Source organism: Sarcophilus harrisii, chromosome 1 (genome assembly GCF_902635505.1).
Source record: "Sarcophilus harrisii chromosome 1, mSarHar1.11, whole genome shotgun sequence".
Classification (NCBI taxonomy): domain Eukaryota; kingdom Metazoa; phylum Chordata; class Mammalia; order Dasyuromorphia; family Dasyuridae; genus Sarcophilus; species Sarcophilus harrisii.
In genome coordinates this window covers 274,785,389-274,802,249 of record NC_045426.1, presented here as the reverse complement: position 1 = coordinate 274,802,249, position 16,861 = coordinate 274,785,389, and the positions used below count along the sequence as shown (strand labels likewise).

At 37.5% G+C, this 16,861-nt stretch overlaps 1 protein-coding gene across 1 annotated transcript in view; it reads left to right on the top strand.

Annotated features, from left to right (window-relative positions):
- The window catches only part of XYLT1 (xylosyltransferase 1), a 414,523-nt gene that overhangs the window by 371,623 nt on the left and 26,039 nt on the right, over positions 1–16,861 (top strand). The window contains exons 9-10 of the mRNA XM_031942799.1: positions 5,374–5,636; positions 10,800–10,995. Coding sequence (XP_031798659.1) covers positions 5,374–5,636; positions 10,800–10,995 — 459 coding nt within the window. The remainder of the gene's footprint in view (positions 1–5,373; positions 5,637–10,799; positions 10,996–16,861) is intronic.

Genomic DNA, 16,861 nt, shown 5'->3' with positions numbered 1-16,861 from the left:
CTAATCACTAAGCCTTCTGAGTTCTTTCTCTACAGTATCCTTCTCCCTGTTCATTTGGCAACCAATTCACTAATCTCTGTCATGTCTCACTAGGACTCTGGCAATAGACTGCTTGCTTCCTGGTCTCCTAGCATTTGATCTCTCTCCTACCCATCCATATTCCACAGAACTGTTAAACTGATATTCTTAACTAGAAGCTGGTTAATAAAATGAAATAAAATAAATTAGCTAATCTGATTTTTTATAAAGAGGATAAAACCAATCAGTATCAAATTTGTGTTTCTAAACGCACAGATCTGACCATGTCCCTCCTTTGCTCAAAAAATAATAATAATAATAATTGCAGTGTTTCCCTTTGTCTTTACAATAAAATGCAAATTTCTTCATTTGGTATCTAGAGATCTAGCCCTTCCTGCCTTTACAGTCTTTTTATACCTTATTCCCCATCTTACACATCTTTGATCCAATGACTCTGACCTCTTGAATATTCCAAAAACAAGACTCTCTCTCTCGGCTCTGTTGATTTTTTTTTTTTTTTTGTCACCCATGCCTAAAATGTTTTTCCTGGCTTCCCTAGCTTCTTTTAAGTCCCATCTCAAATCCCACCTTCTATGGGAAGCTTTCTCCAATCTTTTTAATTAGAGTGTTTTTCCCCTAATTATTTACTATTTGTCTTGTTTTGTAGCCTGCTTTGTATATATTAGTTTACATATTGTTTTCTCCATTCCACTGTGAGCTCCTTGAAGGTAGAATCTGTTTTTTACCTCTTTTTGTATCACTAGCCTGGCACATTGATTGATTGATTGACTGGTTGATTAATATGAATTGCTCTCTTCCACACACTTGATGCTTCTACCAGGCTGGCTTGTTTGCTCTTCCTCACACATGACATTCCATCTCCCCATAACTCTTTGCCTTTGACCCTTTCCCGTGTTTCTAACTCCATTTAAAACTTCTCTGAAGAGCCCATTACTACTGAAGTTCCGTCTTTGATCTCCCTAGATGTTAGTCCTGTCCCTTCCCTGAATATATCTGTGTATATTTTCCCACTAGCAACTTAACATAGGGGTTGTTTCCTATTTATCTATTTTTCTGCTCAGCACCATGCACAGTATCTGGCACACAGGGATTTTACAAATGCTTGTTGAATCGAACTAACAGTCATGTACATACACCTCTCTTCTTTTCACAGTAAATAGCCTGCATGTGTCCCAAGGATCAAGCATATTCCCAAATGTCAAAAAATCAAGAATCCATTGACTGTAAAGAGCTTGAAGTTAGTGTTCAAAGAAAACAGTGTAAGAGGTTGATAAATATAGAAAAATGCCCTTTTAGAAAATCTGGACGTGACCAGAGAATCATATAAGGAGAACCTTGAAAGGTCATTTAGCTCTGCCCCCTGCCTCCAGGCAGGAGCATAGCTTTAGTTTCTCTGGCAGATGGTATTTTAAAAAGCTTACAAGAAAGTGCATCCCCAGAAACTAATTCCATTAGTTCACAACAGCCACAACACAAGCCTCAAAAAGTGACAAATAGTAGATCCCTGTCAACCTAAAAGGGTATATAGATATAGATAATAGAATACTTTCCGTGTCTCTGTACTTGGCCCTGTTCTGTTTAACATTTTTATCAGTCACTTAAATGAAGGCTTAAATGGTATACTTACAATTGAAGATAATGTGAAGCTTCAAATCAACTTGACAAACATGTATTATGTGCCTACTACATGTGTTTTGTACACAAACACTGTGGTTGATTCTTGGAAAGATAGAATCAACAGGGACTCTGCTTTTAGATATAGCTTATACATAAATATGTGGTGTTCAAAAAAAAATACAGACTCCCAAGTTGGTGTTGAGAGAGGGTGTGATGGGATCAGAAAAATTTCTTTGACAGCCAAGTGGAGAATGAGTTGGAATGGAAAGGAATTTAAGATAGGGAAAATAATTAAAAGCATATTGCAATTGTCACATGAGGGGTGGTGAGTGTTTATTTAAATGGAGAGAACAGAACATATTAGCTCTGTTATGGAGGTAGAAGGTATAAGTTGGCAATGGATTGATTATGGGGGGTAGTGTAAGTGAGTAGTTGAGAATGACTTGGAAGGTTGTGTTCCTGGGAGGTTGATTGTTTTCTAGAAGTAATAGGGAAGCTAGAAAGAGAGGAAAGTTTGGGAAGAAAGATAAGAATTTTGTTATGGATGTATTGAGTTTGAGATGTCCATGGGATATTCAATTTGTGATGACAAGAAATACTATAAGAGAGAGCTTGGGAATGGATCTGGAAAGAATAGATAATATTTACATAGCACCTATTGTGTGCTAGGCACTGTAACAATCACATTATAATTATTATCTCATTTTAGCCTTACAACAACCCTGACAGGTAAATATTATTACTATTTTGTCCATTTTACAGATGCTGAAGCAGACAGAGGTTAAGAGACACACAACTAAGAAGTGTCTGTGGAGAGATGGGAACTCAGATATTCCTTATTTGTAGCCTACCTCATAATAAGCATAGAGATCTTAGTTTACCCCTTGGTAATTGCTGAGATCACTAAACTAGACAGCATAGGAAAAGAGCACATAGGACAGAGCTTTTAGAGGAACACCACCCTCCACTCTTGAATCTCTTGCTCTCTTGTTACAATTCATGAAATGCTGATTCTTAAACCTCAGTCACTTGCACCATCTGGTTTGTTCCTTTCTACTCCTATGCTGCTGAACACTGCTGAAGGAAGTCAGCAACCATGCCAATTGGATTAAGAATTCACATTATATCATCTCAACTGGGACTTTAATGCTACATAATAATCCTTTTATTCTTTCCTAATTGACTCTCTATCATACTCCCTGAAGCATCTCTTCCAAACCTACTCTCCTGAAGCTCTTCTCTCCTTCCAATTTTTTTTTTATTTCAGTAGAATTCACCTTCTATTTTACCAAGGAGAGGTCCCTGATCTCCCCCACTTCACATTCCAGTGCCCCTCTTCCACCCACATCTTCACATCTTCTTCTTATTTGTTCTAGTTCCTGACAAGAGATCTTTCTCCCTCCTTCCTTTTCTCTCTCTTTTCTTCCCTCTCCCTCTCTCCTTCTTTCCTCCCTCCCTTTTTGTCTTTGTCTCTGTCTCTCTGTTTCTCTTTCTCTTCTTTCTCTCTCTCCTTCCTTGTCTATCTCCCTTTCTCCCTGTCTCTCTTGTCTGTCTCTGTCTCTGTGTGTGTGTGTCTCTGTCTCTCTCTCTGTCTCTGTCTCTGTCTCTCTTTCTCTCTCTCTCTCTCTCTCTCTCTCTCTCTCTCTCTCTCTCACACACACACACACACACACACACACGCATGTATCATATTTATTTTCCAGTCATGTCTGACACTTTATGGACCCATTTATGATTTTTTTGGCAAAAATACTGGAGTGGTTTGCCATTTCCTTTTCCAGCTCACTTTACAAATGAATAAACAAAGTCAAATGGGGTTAAGTGACTTGCCTAGGATCATGTAAGCTAGCAGATTATCTAAGATCAGATTTGAACTCAGTAAAATGCATCTTCTGAGCTCAGGCCCAGAACCCTATACACTACATCACCTAGCTTCCCTTTATATTTCTCAGAGGCAAAAGGAAACCATGGAGCTTCTTGAGCAGGGAAGTAACATGGTTAGACCTGTACTTTAGGAATGTTAATTGGATGACAAAGTGGAGGATAATTTGGAAAGGAAAGAGACTGGAAAGGGAGACCAATTAAGAGTCTGTAGCAAGAAGTGACTTGCTAGGAATGAAGTAAAGTATACAGATGTGAGAGATGCAGAATTGGCAGGACTTGGACACTGATTAGCAATAGTGATAATATTGTGATATTAACTGTGATAATAACTGTGAATGAAGAGTCATGGATGTGTACTAAGTTACCAATCTAAATGACCAGAGTGCTATTCTCAAAATAGACATTAGGAAGAAGCTAGGACATTATGGGGAAAGATAATAAATTTTGTTATGGCTATGTTGAGTTTCAAATATCTGTAAGACATCCAAGTGGAGATGTCTAGCAGTAATTGGAATTGTTGGAATAGACTGAGGCAAGAGATAAGGACTAAATGTGTGGGTATGAGAATCATTGCATAATCCAGAGAGAGAACTATAGAGACTGAATGTGGCTAAAAGTATAGTGTTTTCACCTATTTTCACCTTTTTGTTGTTGTTTTTGTTTAATTTATTCTTTCTCATGTTTTTCCCCTCTTTTTTGATCTGATTTTTCTTGTGCAGCATGACAAATATAAAAATATATTCAGAGGAAGTGCACATATTTAACCTGAATTGCTTGCTGTCTAGAGAGAGAGGAAAAAGGGAAGGGAGGGAGAAAAATTTGGAATACGAGGTTTTGCAAAGATGAATATTAAAAACTATCTTTACATGTGTTTCTAAAATAAAAAGTGATGATGATGATGGTGGTGGTGGTGGTGGTGATGGTGAGAGAAAATCACTACATAGAGATGATAGCTAATTCCTTAGCAGCTGTTAAGAACACATAGGGAGATAAACACCCATAGAGGTTGAGACATGGATCATGATACTACAAAGGAGATTAAGAAAGACAAGTCTGCTAAATTAGAGAAGAATCAGGACAGAACAGAATTAAGAAAATCCAGAAATGGTCAAAAGGACAGTGTGGTCAACAATGTCAACAACTGTCAAAAGGACAAGAAGATTGAAAATAGAGAAAAGGCTAGGAATTCATTCTTAGGAAAAGGTCCTAAGGGTTTCATATGAGGTCAAAAAGAGATAATGCAATTTTGTATTTTATTATTAACATCCAAATTGAAAGTCATAATATGCCTCTTATATCCTCCTATAATACTCCATATTTGGAGTATTGTGTCTAGTTCAGGGTGGCTGGTGTTCAGTTGCTCAGTCATTTTAATTGTGTCCAACTCTTTGTGACCCCATTTGAGATTATTTTTTGGCAAAGATAGTAGAATGGTTTGCCAGTTCCTTCTTCAGCTTATTTTACAGTTGGGAAACTGAGGCAAACAGAGTGAAGTGACTTGCCCAGAGTCACACAGCTAAGAAGTATCCAAGACCAAATTCATACTCAGGAAGATGAGTCTTCCTGATCTCAGCCTTGGCACTCTATTCATTGCACCACCTATCTGGTTTTACAGACAAACTTTGATAGGTCCAAAGGATAGTGAACAAGTTAATAAATTGTAAGTTATCAAATAACTATTTGGTTTAAACAAGTCACTTTACTTCTCTCTTACTTGTTTTCTATATCATTAAAATAAAAAAATTGGTTTCTTTCTCTAATGTCACTACTAACTCTAATATCCTCAGCTTCTGATAATAATTAACTCAGTTTCTTTCCACCTTGTGAGCACAGCAAACTGCCCGACCAACGTTCTTTGCCCGTAAATTTGAAGCTGTAGTGAATCAAGAAATAATTGGCCAGCTGGACTATTACCTTTATGGGAACTATCCCTCGGGTACCCCAGGCCTGCGGTCCTACTGGGAGAATGTCTATGATGAACCTGATGGCATCCACAGCATCAGTGATGTGACATTGACTATGTACCACTCATTTACCCGCCTGGGTCTCCGAAGAGCTGAGTCATCCTTACATGCCGATGGTGAGAACAGCTGCAGGTGAGCCCAAAGGCCCTTTGCTTTTCCTTATAAGGCACCCAACCATGGGGATCACAGAGAAGATACCAGCAAAAGTTAGGTTGGGTAAATAAGTTGGCCATTAGAGAAAGAGGGGAAGAAGAAGGAAACAAAGGGATAATGAATAGTTTAGGTGTTTGGGAGATTTTTCTTTTGTTCTGTTTTTTTCTGAAGGGATGAGAATTATTTGAATTTCTGAATACACATTAACTTATGAGTTCTTAATATTTTTTTGTGTCCTGGACCCCTTGGGAAATCTGTGATTGCCTTCTCAGAATAGATTTTTAAATGTATAAAATAACATCCATAGGATTTGCAAAGAAGTCAATTGATAATGAAATATAATCTTTGGAATATTTTTTAAATCCATTGATCCCAGGTTAAGAAGCCTTCTAACTTTTGCCTTCTCCCCTCAACTCCTTCCTTCTTCTTTTTCCTCCCCTCTTCCTTTTTCTTTCTTCCTTTTCTTTCTTCTACCATTTCTTCCTTTCCCTGTCTTCCCTCCTTGATGTTATATAGTACCAAGGTACTTGAGAGGAGAGAGAATGAAAGGGAAAGAAATATCACAGGATTATAGGCTGAAAGCTGGAAAGGACTTGAAGCCTTTTAATCCAAATCCCTAATAAGAAAACTGAGATTCAATATCACATAGGTAGGAAATGGCAGAAGCAGGATTAGAATTCAAGTCCTCTGCTTTCCATCATCCCATGTTTGAGTTCCTTTTTTTCCTCCCACCACAAATCTTGAACATATTAACTCTTCAACTAGGATGGCAAATGGAATTTCTTGGCCTATGTTCTAAGGCCCCTCCTTCTACAGATATAGCTATAGAGTCCGGAAGTCCTTGGTTCAAGTCACACCAAAGGTGTGACTCTGGGCAATCAATTAACCTCCCAGTGCCCTGGAACTCTGCTTACCAGGGAGTTCTTTAAAATTATACATTACAGAATATTCACTAATAAGTATTGATGGAAGGAATTTTCTCCCTGAGAGTTCCTTAAACCAATGAAATCACAGGTCTAGTCCAAACAACAAAATCATCATCATCAACATCATTATCTTCATCATCATTACAGTTATATATATATACATTACATTATAGTGTACTTACAAAGACAATCTATATCCTTTTGTTGACATAGACTTTTCTTGTGTAGAATACACTTGAAATAAGCAGCCTGGACCTTGGAGATCTTGGGGATACCGGAGTAATGTTATGTCCCATTTTAAGCCATTGCAGTATATAAAATCTGAATTTACAAAACAAATTGATTAAGGAATGATAATTTCCATTCTATAAATGGCTTACAAAAGGAGTCACTGCAGAGTTTCTTTAAAATAGATCCAGCTCCCCCATTGTTCTTGTAATAGATTTTGATTTACACCCTCTTCAAGAAGATTTCTGCAGCTGAAGGTGAGGTACAAGCATATTAGTCATCACAGGACTGGGCCTTTAGGACAGACCAGCACAGGACACCTTTGGAACCTGTGAACAGTACCAGGTTACACTTCTGTCATCTGTGGATTCTATTGCTAAATAATAACAGTCACATTGTTTTTATTTTTTTCCTTGTCAAAGCTCCAGGGAACATGGGCGTGTGTGTGTGTGTGTGTGTGTGTGTGTGTGTGTGTGTGTGTGTGTGTTTTCAACCCAGCTGCCTTTGCCCAAGAAGCCATTTTAAGAGACGCACACATTTCATTTTTCTTTATTTCACATCTCATCCTTTGTAACAAGGCAATGATTTCAGGAAATGGGTAAACACAGGAGGTTTATATAACCATTGTAATTGGGCATAAAAACTTAGACTTTCTGATGGAGACTGGAGGGAAACTTGTATTTAACAGAATGGGGACAGTGATTTGTGGAATGCTGTTATTATGGGACAACAAGTACAGTATAAGTGCTCACCAATTTAAACTTTGTCGAAACGGGCAGCCTTTTATTTTACAAGCTATAAAGGATGCTGAGCTCTTTTAACTTCTCTCCCTCCCTTGTCTTTCTTTCATTTCCTCCCCCTTCTCTCCCTTCTCCCTCCGTCTTTCTTCCCACCTCTTTCTCTCTCTCTTCTTCTCCCTCATTCTCTTCTCTTCCTTCCCCTTTTTTATTTCTAATTTCTTGTTCATTTTTCATGTAGCTATGCCTAATTTAAGCTGTTTCTTTGTCAGCAATACTTAAATATCTACTGTACAGAGCACTATTGGGTGTTGGGCAGAGAATGCCCTGAGGAGATATGTTAAAAAAAAAAAAAAAAAAAAAAAAGACTTTGGAAGTGGGGAGGGATACACACTATTAATGCCCAAATAATCCCAGAATACTATCAAATTAACACAAGCAGTGCAAATGAATATAGGTATACACTGAGTATGGAGACGGTGATGAAAAAGGCAAGGTATAATTGGTCAAATGGGATTAATTCCAGGTAGCTTCCTAGAAGAGATTCCTTTGTGTTGATTTTAAAATGGGTGAATGGGGGGGAAAATCCATTCTATATAGACAGCATGAGAAAGAAACCATTTCAAATGTGTTTCCCTGGGGGAGGAAGAGAACCAGAGATTTACAGTTTACAGATTTGTATCATTGGTACCCTCTCACCCCTCTGAGTACATGACTCATTCCCATCGAAGGAGATACTGCCATAAGATCTTAGATCTTGAGCTGGAGAGAACCTCAAAGGCTGTCTAAGCCAACCTTCTCATTCTGTAGATGAATAAACTGAGGTCCAGTGATGACCAGGGACCTATCTATCACAGACAAAATTTAAGCAAAGAATAGAAGCTAGTCTCTTAAGCAGCCAAAGCAGCCAGATTTCTTTTGCATGAAACACTGAGGGACTTCTGCCACTGAACTGAGAGAGACTTTCTTAATGTAAGGGCTTCAGTTGAAGGGAAAGGAATAATTACTCCCAATTTCCTACTCCATTTTTTACTATGCACCTCCCATCCATCTGCTGCTTCTGACTTTGTGAGAAATCCAGGATGAAAAAGGAAAAGAGGGAAAGAAAAATAAGAAATAAAAATAAATACTTCTTAAAGTATATTCTGGAGCAGCTTATATGACACAATGGAATAGGGAGATGGTCTTGGAATCAAAGGAAGCAATTTTAACTTTGAGCTATGCTGTGTGACACTTCACAAATCACTTAGTCCCCTAGCTTCAGTTTCCTTATTTTTAAATCAGAGACTTTGCCAAGATGATCTCTGAGGCCCTTTCGACTCTAAATGTATGTAATAGAAAACTCTTAAGTTAATTCTTGTATTAGGGACTTTGTATGTATCCAGCATGATACTACGCTAGTCTGTGTGTTCATATGCACTCAGAAGCAGGAGTGACCATTTAAAATAACTCTTCATTACCTTCTTTTCTCCCTCTCATACACTGATCAACAAAGACATGTATGCATATGATCTAGGAGACTGAAAGAAGGCTTAAGTTATTTACAATATGTACTGTGGTATTCAAAAATATTTCCAAGAGCGTCCACTGGGGCAGCCACTGTTAAGAGTCTCCCCTTTCAGAAATGAATCTTTAGTTGCATCTCATTGATTTAAGCTATTCCTCAACCACAGTAAATATTTGCCACTGCCCTTCATGAGAGCAATAGGTCTTGTGATTCCAAAGAGCAGCAAGGTTATTGCTTGTGTTGGCTGCATGGTCTTGTGGGATGTGTTTTTCCAGAGTCCATCAATGTTGGCCTTGTTTATAGATTGCTGGGCTGTGCTTATTCCAGAAATCATATGAACAGAACTTGATGGTGTCAGGGGCTGTGAGAAAACAGCCTGACTGGCTGTTCTCATTAAGCATATTCCATATGAAAAGTTGACCCTCTTTTCATTAACTTGCATTGGTGTTTGATACTCTCACTTTAGTTCCATGTTGTTCAAATTCACTTGTCAATGAATGTTCCCTGAATGGGAAGGAGGAAGAAGGGAGTAGATTTGGATGTTGTCAGGCTTAGCTATTAAAATTTGCCTGTTCTCCTCCTCCCTGTCAGCCACAAGTCCCTGAAGGGTCATTGACATAAGATCATAGATTTAGATTTAAAGAGACCTTAAAGGTCATCTTTGCTAAGTTCTTCATTTTAGAGATGAAGAAACAAATCCCTGATTGGTTAAGTGGCCTGCCCAAAGTTACAAAGCTTAGAATCAAATTTTTGACTCTAAAGCCTCTGACTTTTCCTAGTATATTCCCCATGACCACTTGTTCTGGACCCATGATTTCCACTGATATCCAATCCAATGATATTAGAAAGATCCAGTAAAGTGACTCCCTCTACAATATAAGTTGTATCTTCTCTGCAATTTGTTTTAGAAAGTTACCTCAAGCAGTAAGAGGTTTAGTGATTTCCTCATGGATCCTACAGATCTCAGAGGCAGGACTAGAACCTAGGACCTCCTGACTCTGAGATCTGCTCTTTATCCACAATGCCACAATATTCAAGGTCAATCATAATTTGGTGGAGTGGTAGACTGTGGCATTTTTCCTTCAGGTGGTGTACATTATCACTGGATCATAAAGTTTAAAACTTAAAAAGCTTTTCCAGATCATCTAGCCTAGATATCTCGTTTTATAGATGTGAAAACTAGACTTGAGAAATGAAGGGAGTGTATGACATAGGAAAAATGGCAAAGCTGAAAGGCTGGAAATCTGAGTTCAAATACCTAAGTTGACATTAACTATATATGTCACATTGGGCAAGTCCTTAATCTCCTTGGGCTTTATCTGTAAAATTAGGGAAGAATTGAGTCAGGTAACCCAAAGATATAATCAAATTTGACTTCTATAACCCCATAAAGTGACTCACCCCAACATTACACAAGTTGTGTCAGAGCTTGCCTTCAAATGCAGGTCCAACTCCAGGACTTGTTCTCCCACATCATACATCACCTAATGATTTTGAGTGCCACAGATTTTGTCAAAATTATCTAGTAAGATGTTTGTCTTTGGTCACCAGTCTCTCTTATACCAGTGTCCCCTTTCAGCTTCTTAACATAACCATAAATATTATCTTAATAGGTAATAAACCCCATAGCTTCTTATTCAGCAGCCCAGCCTTATCTACCCAAGCTCAAGAGGTAGTGTTTCTAAGCCTTCTCTGACTGATTTGATGTTGCTCCCAGTTATGGATATGTGCTTCTGTTTCTCAGGTACTATCCAATGGGTCATCCAGTATCTGTTCATCTGTACTTCCTTGCTGATCGTTTCCAAGGCTTCCTAATCAAACATCATGCAACAAATCTGGCTGTGAGCAAACTGGAGACCCTGGAAACATGGGTAATGCCAAAGAAAGTCTTTAAGATTGCCAACCCACCCAGCGATTTTGGGAGACTTCAGTTTTCTGAGGTATGGATTATACAAAAGACTCTCTTTACTCTTCCTGCTTCAGCCCTCTCATCATATACCCCTTCTTTTCAAACCTGATTTTTAGGAAAAGTGATGAAGGAAAAAGAGACTTCTAGTGCTAAATTCTGTATATTTACAGTTTCATCAACAACCTAAAAATATTTCCCAGGCTTACTTATCATTAAGAGTCTCATCCTGCATCTGATCAATCAGATTAAGCAATCTATATAAACAAATAAGTATTTTTTAAATACTTACTATGTGCCCGCTAGGCACTCGCAGGGTACAAATAAAAAAGACTGAAACAAATCCCTACTAAGGAGTTTTCATTCTAATGGGGAAGACAAGAAGTACCTGTAACAATATATCTTATTGCTTAATTATATGTGTATATAGTATATGTGTATACACATGGAGATTATACCTATATGTATATTATATGTATATTCAGAGAGATACATATCTCCACATGTATGGACATATACATATCTATATATAGGTGGAAATATATCAATATCTATAGATGGATATGTGCATATCTCCAATAAATATGGAAATTCACTTATCTACATATGGAGATATACACATCTCTCTCTCTCTCTCTTATACACACACACACACACACACACACACACACACACATACACACACATTCCTACACACTAGTTTGGGAGGAAAGGCAATAGCAACTGAGGGGATTGGAAAGAATTAATGAAGAAGATGGTACTCTAGGCTGCATTTTAAAGGAAAAGATGGGTTCTATGAGGCAGAGGTAGGGAGTAGGTGCATTCCAGCTATATAGGGTGGCCAATGAAAAGAGAGTTGGAGAATTATGTACAAGGAACAGAGAGAAGTTCAGTTTGTTTGGATTGCAGAGTACAGCACCTACTATGTCACTTAGCATCTCTTAAGTACCTACTATGTGCTAGGCAACATAAAATAAGGAGATAGAGTGTTATATTTGATGATTAACCAGCAATTAGTGTCAATTTATGTGGATAGGAGTTAGGTAAAAGGATACCAGAAAAGTAGGGAGGCAAGGAAGAATTGAGAGGATTTAAAAGCCAAACAGAATTTCATATTTGATCCAACAACTGGAATTTATTCATTATGGAAGGCAATATAGACAGATCTGTACTTCAGGATTTGCTAGCTGAGTTTTATAGCAAGGGACCTATCAGCAGATAATGGCAATAATCCAGGTATAAGATAATGCCAAGGTGGTAGCAATGGAGGGCATTATGCCAGAAAAATAAAAATTATGCCTGTCTTCAAGGAGCTAACATTCTAGTGAGGGAGGACAATAAAGAAACATAAATAAATGCAAAATACTGAGAAAGAAGGAAAGAACGTCCTAATAACTAAGAAAAATCAAGTAGGATCTTGTGTGGGAGATAACACATGAATTGAGCCTGAAGGAAAACACGGGATTTAAGAAGCAGAGGATAGGAGGGAGTGCATTCCATGTCTAGGGAAATCTTAGGCAATAGAAGAGAAAAAAAACAACAATAAGAAAAACCTACTTCAGAGAACGTCTTTTCCTGATCGTGGATCAAGTGTGTCACTTGTTTTATCTAACTGGTAGAAGATAAACCTTAGGGCACAAAAGAAACATGAATTGCTATAATTATTATCAAAACACAACCTACTTCCACTCCCAACATGAAGAGCTGTCATTTGTGAATATTTATCGTTGTGAATATTTTCATATTTTTTTAGATACACAAATGTCCTACTAAATTATCACTTTTTGATAGAATTTCTATTCTTCTCTGTCCCAAATCAATCATGTTATTATAGATTTAAATCTGGAAGAGACCCCAGAGATTATCTAACACAATTTATTCATTCTTTATGACTTGCCTAATGTCACACAGAAAATTAGAACCCTTTGAGATAAGTTAAGGGCTGCATTGATATTCTCGAGTTTGGGTTACTGTTATTGTTGTTTTGGGTATTTTATATTTTAACATATACAAGTTAATATTATGCAAGCATGCAGTGTGATGGAATGGGAAAATTGTTACATTTGGAGTCATAGGATCTGGATTCAAATCTTGACTTCACTACTTACTAGCTGTGTGAACTTGGACAAGTCACTTCTGTAGGGCTTTCATTTCCTTATCTGTAAAGTTATGGAGTTGAACTGAATAATTTTTGATGTCCAGTATTCAATGCAGAGAATATAGCTGACCCAACATCAGAGGAGTAGGATATTTTTTTTTACAACTAATAGGGATAGATGTGTAGTGATCTAAGCATGTTTTCTTTCCCAGTTCTCTTAGTAATCAGTAACATGCATTTGTACTTTGGCCAGAATTTGGCAAGTGGTAAGTTTGCAAGGCCAGATTTGAACTCCTGACTTCATAGCTGGTACTCTATCCACTGCACCATCCAGCTATTCCTGCAAGAAGTCATCATATTCCAACATGGATTTTTGGCCAAAGATGCGCCAGAACCAACTCTAACAAGCCTTCAAGAATCAATTGTTAAATGTTCAGTGTGAGCATTTTTTGCTTTTGTTCAGTCATTTTTCTGGCATGCCTGACTCTTCATGACCCATTTTGGGCTTTGCCATTTCCTTCTCCAGCTCATTTTACAGATGAAGACGCTGAGCTCAACAGGATTAAATAACTTGCCTATTGTCACACAGCTAGTAAGTGTCTGGAGCCAGATTTGAATTCACTCAGAAATCAGCAATTGCTACAAATCATACTTTGGTTTATTGTTTTGTTGATTATCTAAGTTTTTTTAAATGTTATCAATCTATATTAAAATTAAAACTATGTATATACTTCCACACACTCTCCCACCCACCCTTACCCTAAGAGTGCTTTGTATTGCTTTGTAAATACGTCTTGAGCTCAGCAGAAGTGCTACTATACAATGAAGACTCAAGGAATAAAGTCAACACCAGGCTAGAGACCTGGTGACTGCAGGATAATAATAATAATAATTGGCATTTATATAGTGCTCTAAGGTTTGGAAAGTGTATTACAGACATTCCTTCACTTGAGTCTCACCACACCCCTCTATATGTGAATGTGTAGCTGTTTCCTATTTCTGACATAAACTAATGGTCCTGTGCCATGTCTCCAAGCATTACCCCACAAGCAAAGCAGTGACCTGTGTGTGCAGCTAAATGCAGAAGCATGTCCAAACAGGGCATCTGCATGATTTTTCTTGTTAAGCCACAAATTTCAATTAAGGCACCAAATTGATTGGGTAGATTTGTGCAGCCATTAAAAAGCCCACTCTATAAATTATTGGCTTTCTGGGGCAATTAGAAGGTGCCACAGTCAGATTCAACACTGGGGCGGGCGCAGCCAATTGGAGACATTAATGTCCCATTAAGGAGATGAATGTCGGGTTCATTCTGTTTATCAACGTGGCTGTTGGGTAACTTGCTGTCTCCATGCCGTGACAAATGATCATGGCTGTCCCATTTCTTGTGATTTGCGAGGGCTCCCATTGTGGTTTTCATTCTTCAATCCTGGGACCCTTATGTCAAGAAACACTTGGCAGAGTCAGAGCACAATGAAAAGAGCTCTAAAACTACTGTATTCATAGTTTTAAAGTTTTCCTCCTTAAGAAAAAAAGAAAAAATAAATAAAGAGTTAAATTAGAGGAACAGAGGCAAATAATATAGGGTAGAGCTGTTAAAAATATGTAACCCACAACACTCCTGAATCAGATTAAAATGTAGTTGGAAAATATTTAACAAAATAAAAATACAATAAAAGAGACAACATTACATTTTAACACTAAAGTGAAATGTGGTCTACAGGGATCTTTATGTATGCATTAGTGGCTTCCATTTCTATTTGACACCATCAGTATAGGAGATCAAGAGCTGATCTCATACTGCCAAAGTGATTTTCCAAAAGCTCAGGTTCAATCTTGTTTTCCCCGACTCAACAAATTCCATTCAAAGGTCAAGTGTGAACTCGTTTGGCATTAAAAGCTCTTCACAATATAGCTCCTTCCTACCTTTCCAGTCTTCTGATACAATAATCCCATTGATCCACCCTATTGGCCTCCTCACTGTTCCATATACACAGCGTTCCATCTCCCAACTCCATATTGTTGACTTTCACTGTCTTCCATACCTGAATGGTCTCTGTCTTTATCTATACCTGTTTTGAGCTCACTGGGATGATAGCCTGGATGATAGCAAAGAAAGCTAGTTCTGAAGTCATATGATCTGGATTCCAATCTCACCCCTGATACTTGTTATCTGTTTGATTTTAGTTTCTGTTGACTTTTTCAGGCCTGTTTCCTTATCTCTAAAATGAAGGGATTCGACTGGATGCCTCTGAGTCCCTTTCAGCTCAAGATCTATGATGAACATCCTGTCCAGTCTGTGTGAGCCTGGACAATCATTTAATCTTAAAAGTTACTCTAATATCCCTCCATAAGACTAAGATGCAGAGGAGTTGCTGGTCTGCACTGATAGAGGGAATTTCCGCATTGAGAGCTCCTTACTCTGATAAAAATCAAAGTTCTATATACTAGAGGAGAAAAAAATGAAAAGAAAAATGAGAGGAAAGAAGTGATGAGGTCTTTTCAGTAAAGTAGACACATTTTTCCTCCTCTGGAATGAGTCCCATCCCAAGGCATAGGGAAATGATTTTCTTCTAGAAAGGTCAGTAATTGCAGTGTATATAAATATGCATATGTATGTGTAGTTTTTCTAAAATGATTATCTCTGGTTCTTGCCCAATCTGGGATATTTCTTATCAAGAGGAACTCTAGGCACAAAAGAAATAAAAAGTGTGGGAAAGAAGTCCATGATTGAAGTCAGCTGATTTCCCCATTCCTTCTGTCTTCTCTTGCTTCTAAAACTCATCTCTCTAGAGCAGGGCTTCTTAAGGTTTTTCTACTTGTGACCATTTTTCACCAGAGAAATTTTTACATGATCCCAGGTATATTGGTATGTAAAGTAGATATTCCTACTTTACTGATTTACTGATAATTTTACTGATTTACTGATTTTAATTTACTGATAATTTTTTTTCACTTCAGACTGATAATACTTTTTTTTTTACATTAAATTTTTTTTAATTTATTTTTTTTTATTTTTATTATTTTTTATTTAATAGCCTTTTATTTACAGGTTATATGCATGGGTAACTTTACAGCGTTAACAATTGCCAAACCTCTTGCTCCAATTTTTCACCTCTTACCCCCCACCCCCTCTCCTAGATGGCAGGATGACCAGTAGATATTAAATACATTAAAATATAAATTAGATACACAATAAGTATACATGACCAAAACATTATTTTGCTGTATAAAAAGAATCAGACTCTGAAATATTGTACAATTAGCTTGTGAAGGAAATCAAAAATGCAGGTGGGCATAAATATAGGGATTGGGAATTCAATGTAATGGTTTTTAGTCATCTCCCAGAGTTCTTTCTCTGGGCGTAGCTGGTTCAGTTCATTACTGCTCCATTAGAAATGATTTGGTTGATCTTGTTGCTGAGGATGGCCAGGTCCAAGACTGATAATACTTTTATTATTTACTGATTTACTAATTTATTTTTACTAGTTTATTTACTGTCAAACATTTGCTGATAATAAATCATAATTTCACAATCCCCACATTCAGTTATGTGACCCCCCTACTTGTGGTCACAACCCACTATTTCAGAAGCTTTGTTCTAGGGAAGAAGAGTCACCAATCTCTTTATTCTTCCGATGGCTATCCCACTTGGTCATTTTGTAGAATTTTCCCTGGTTTTAAATTCTACTGTCTCTAAAATTATTATTAATACTCATTTCTTATAAGATTCAAGAAGACATTCAGTGGATTTTGTTCACTATACATTATTTGTGAGCAAGTCTATTTTTTAAACAAGGTA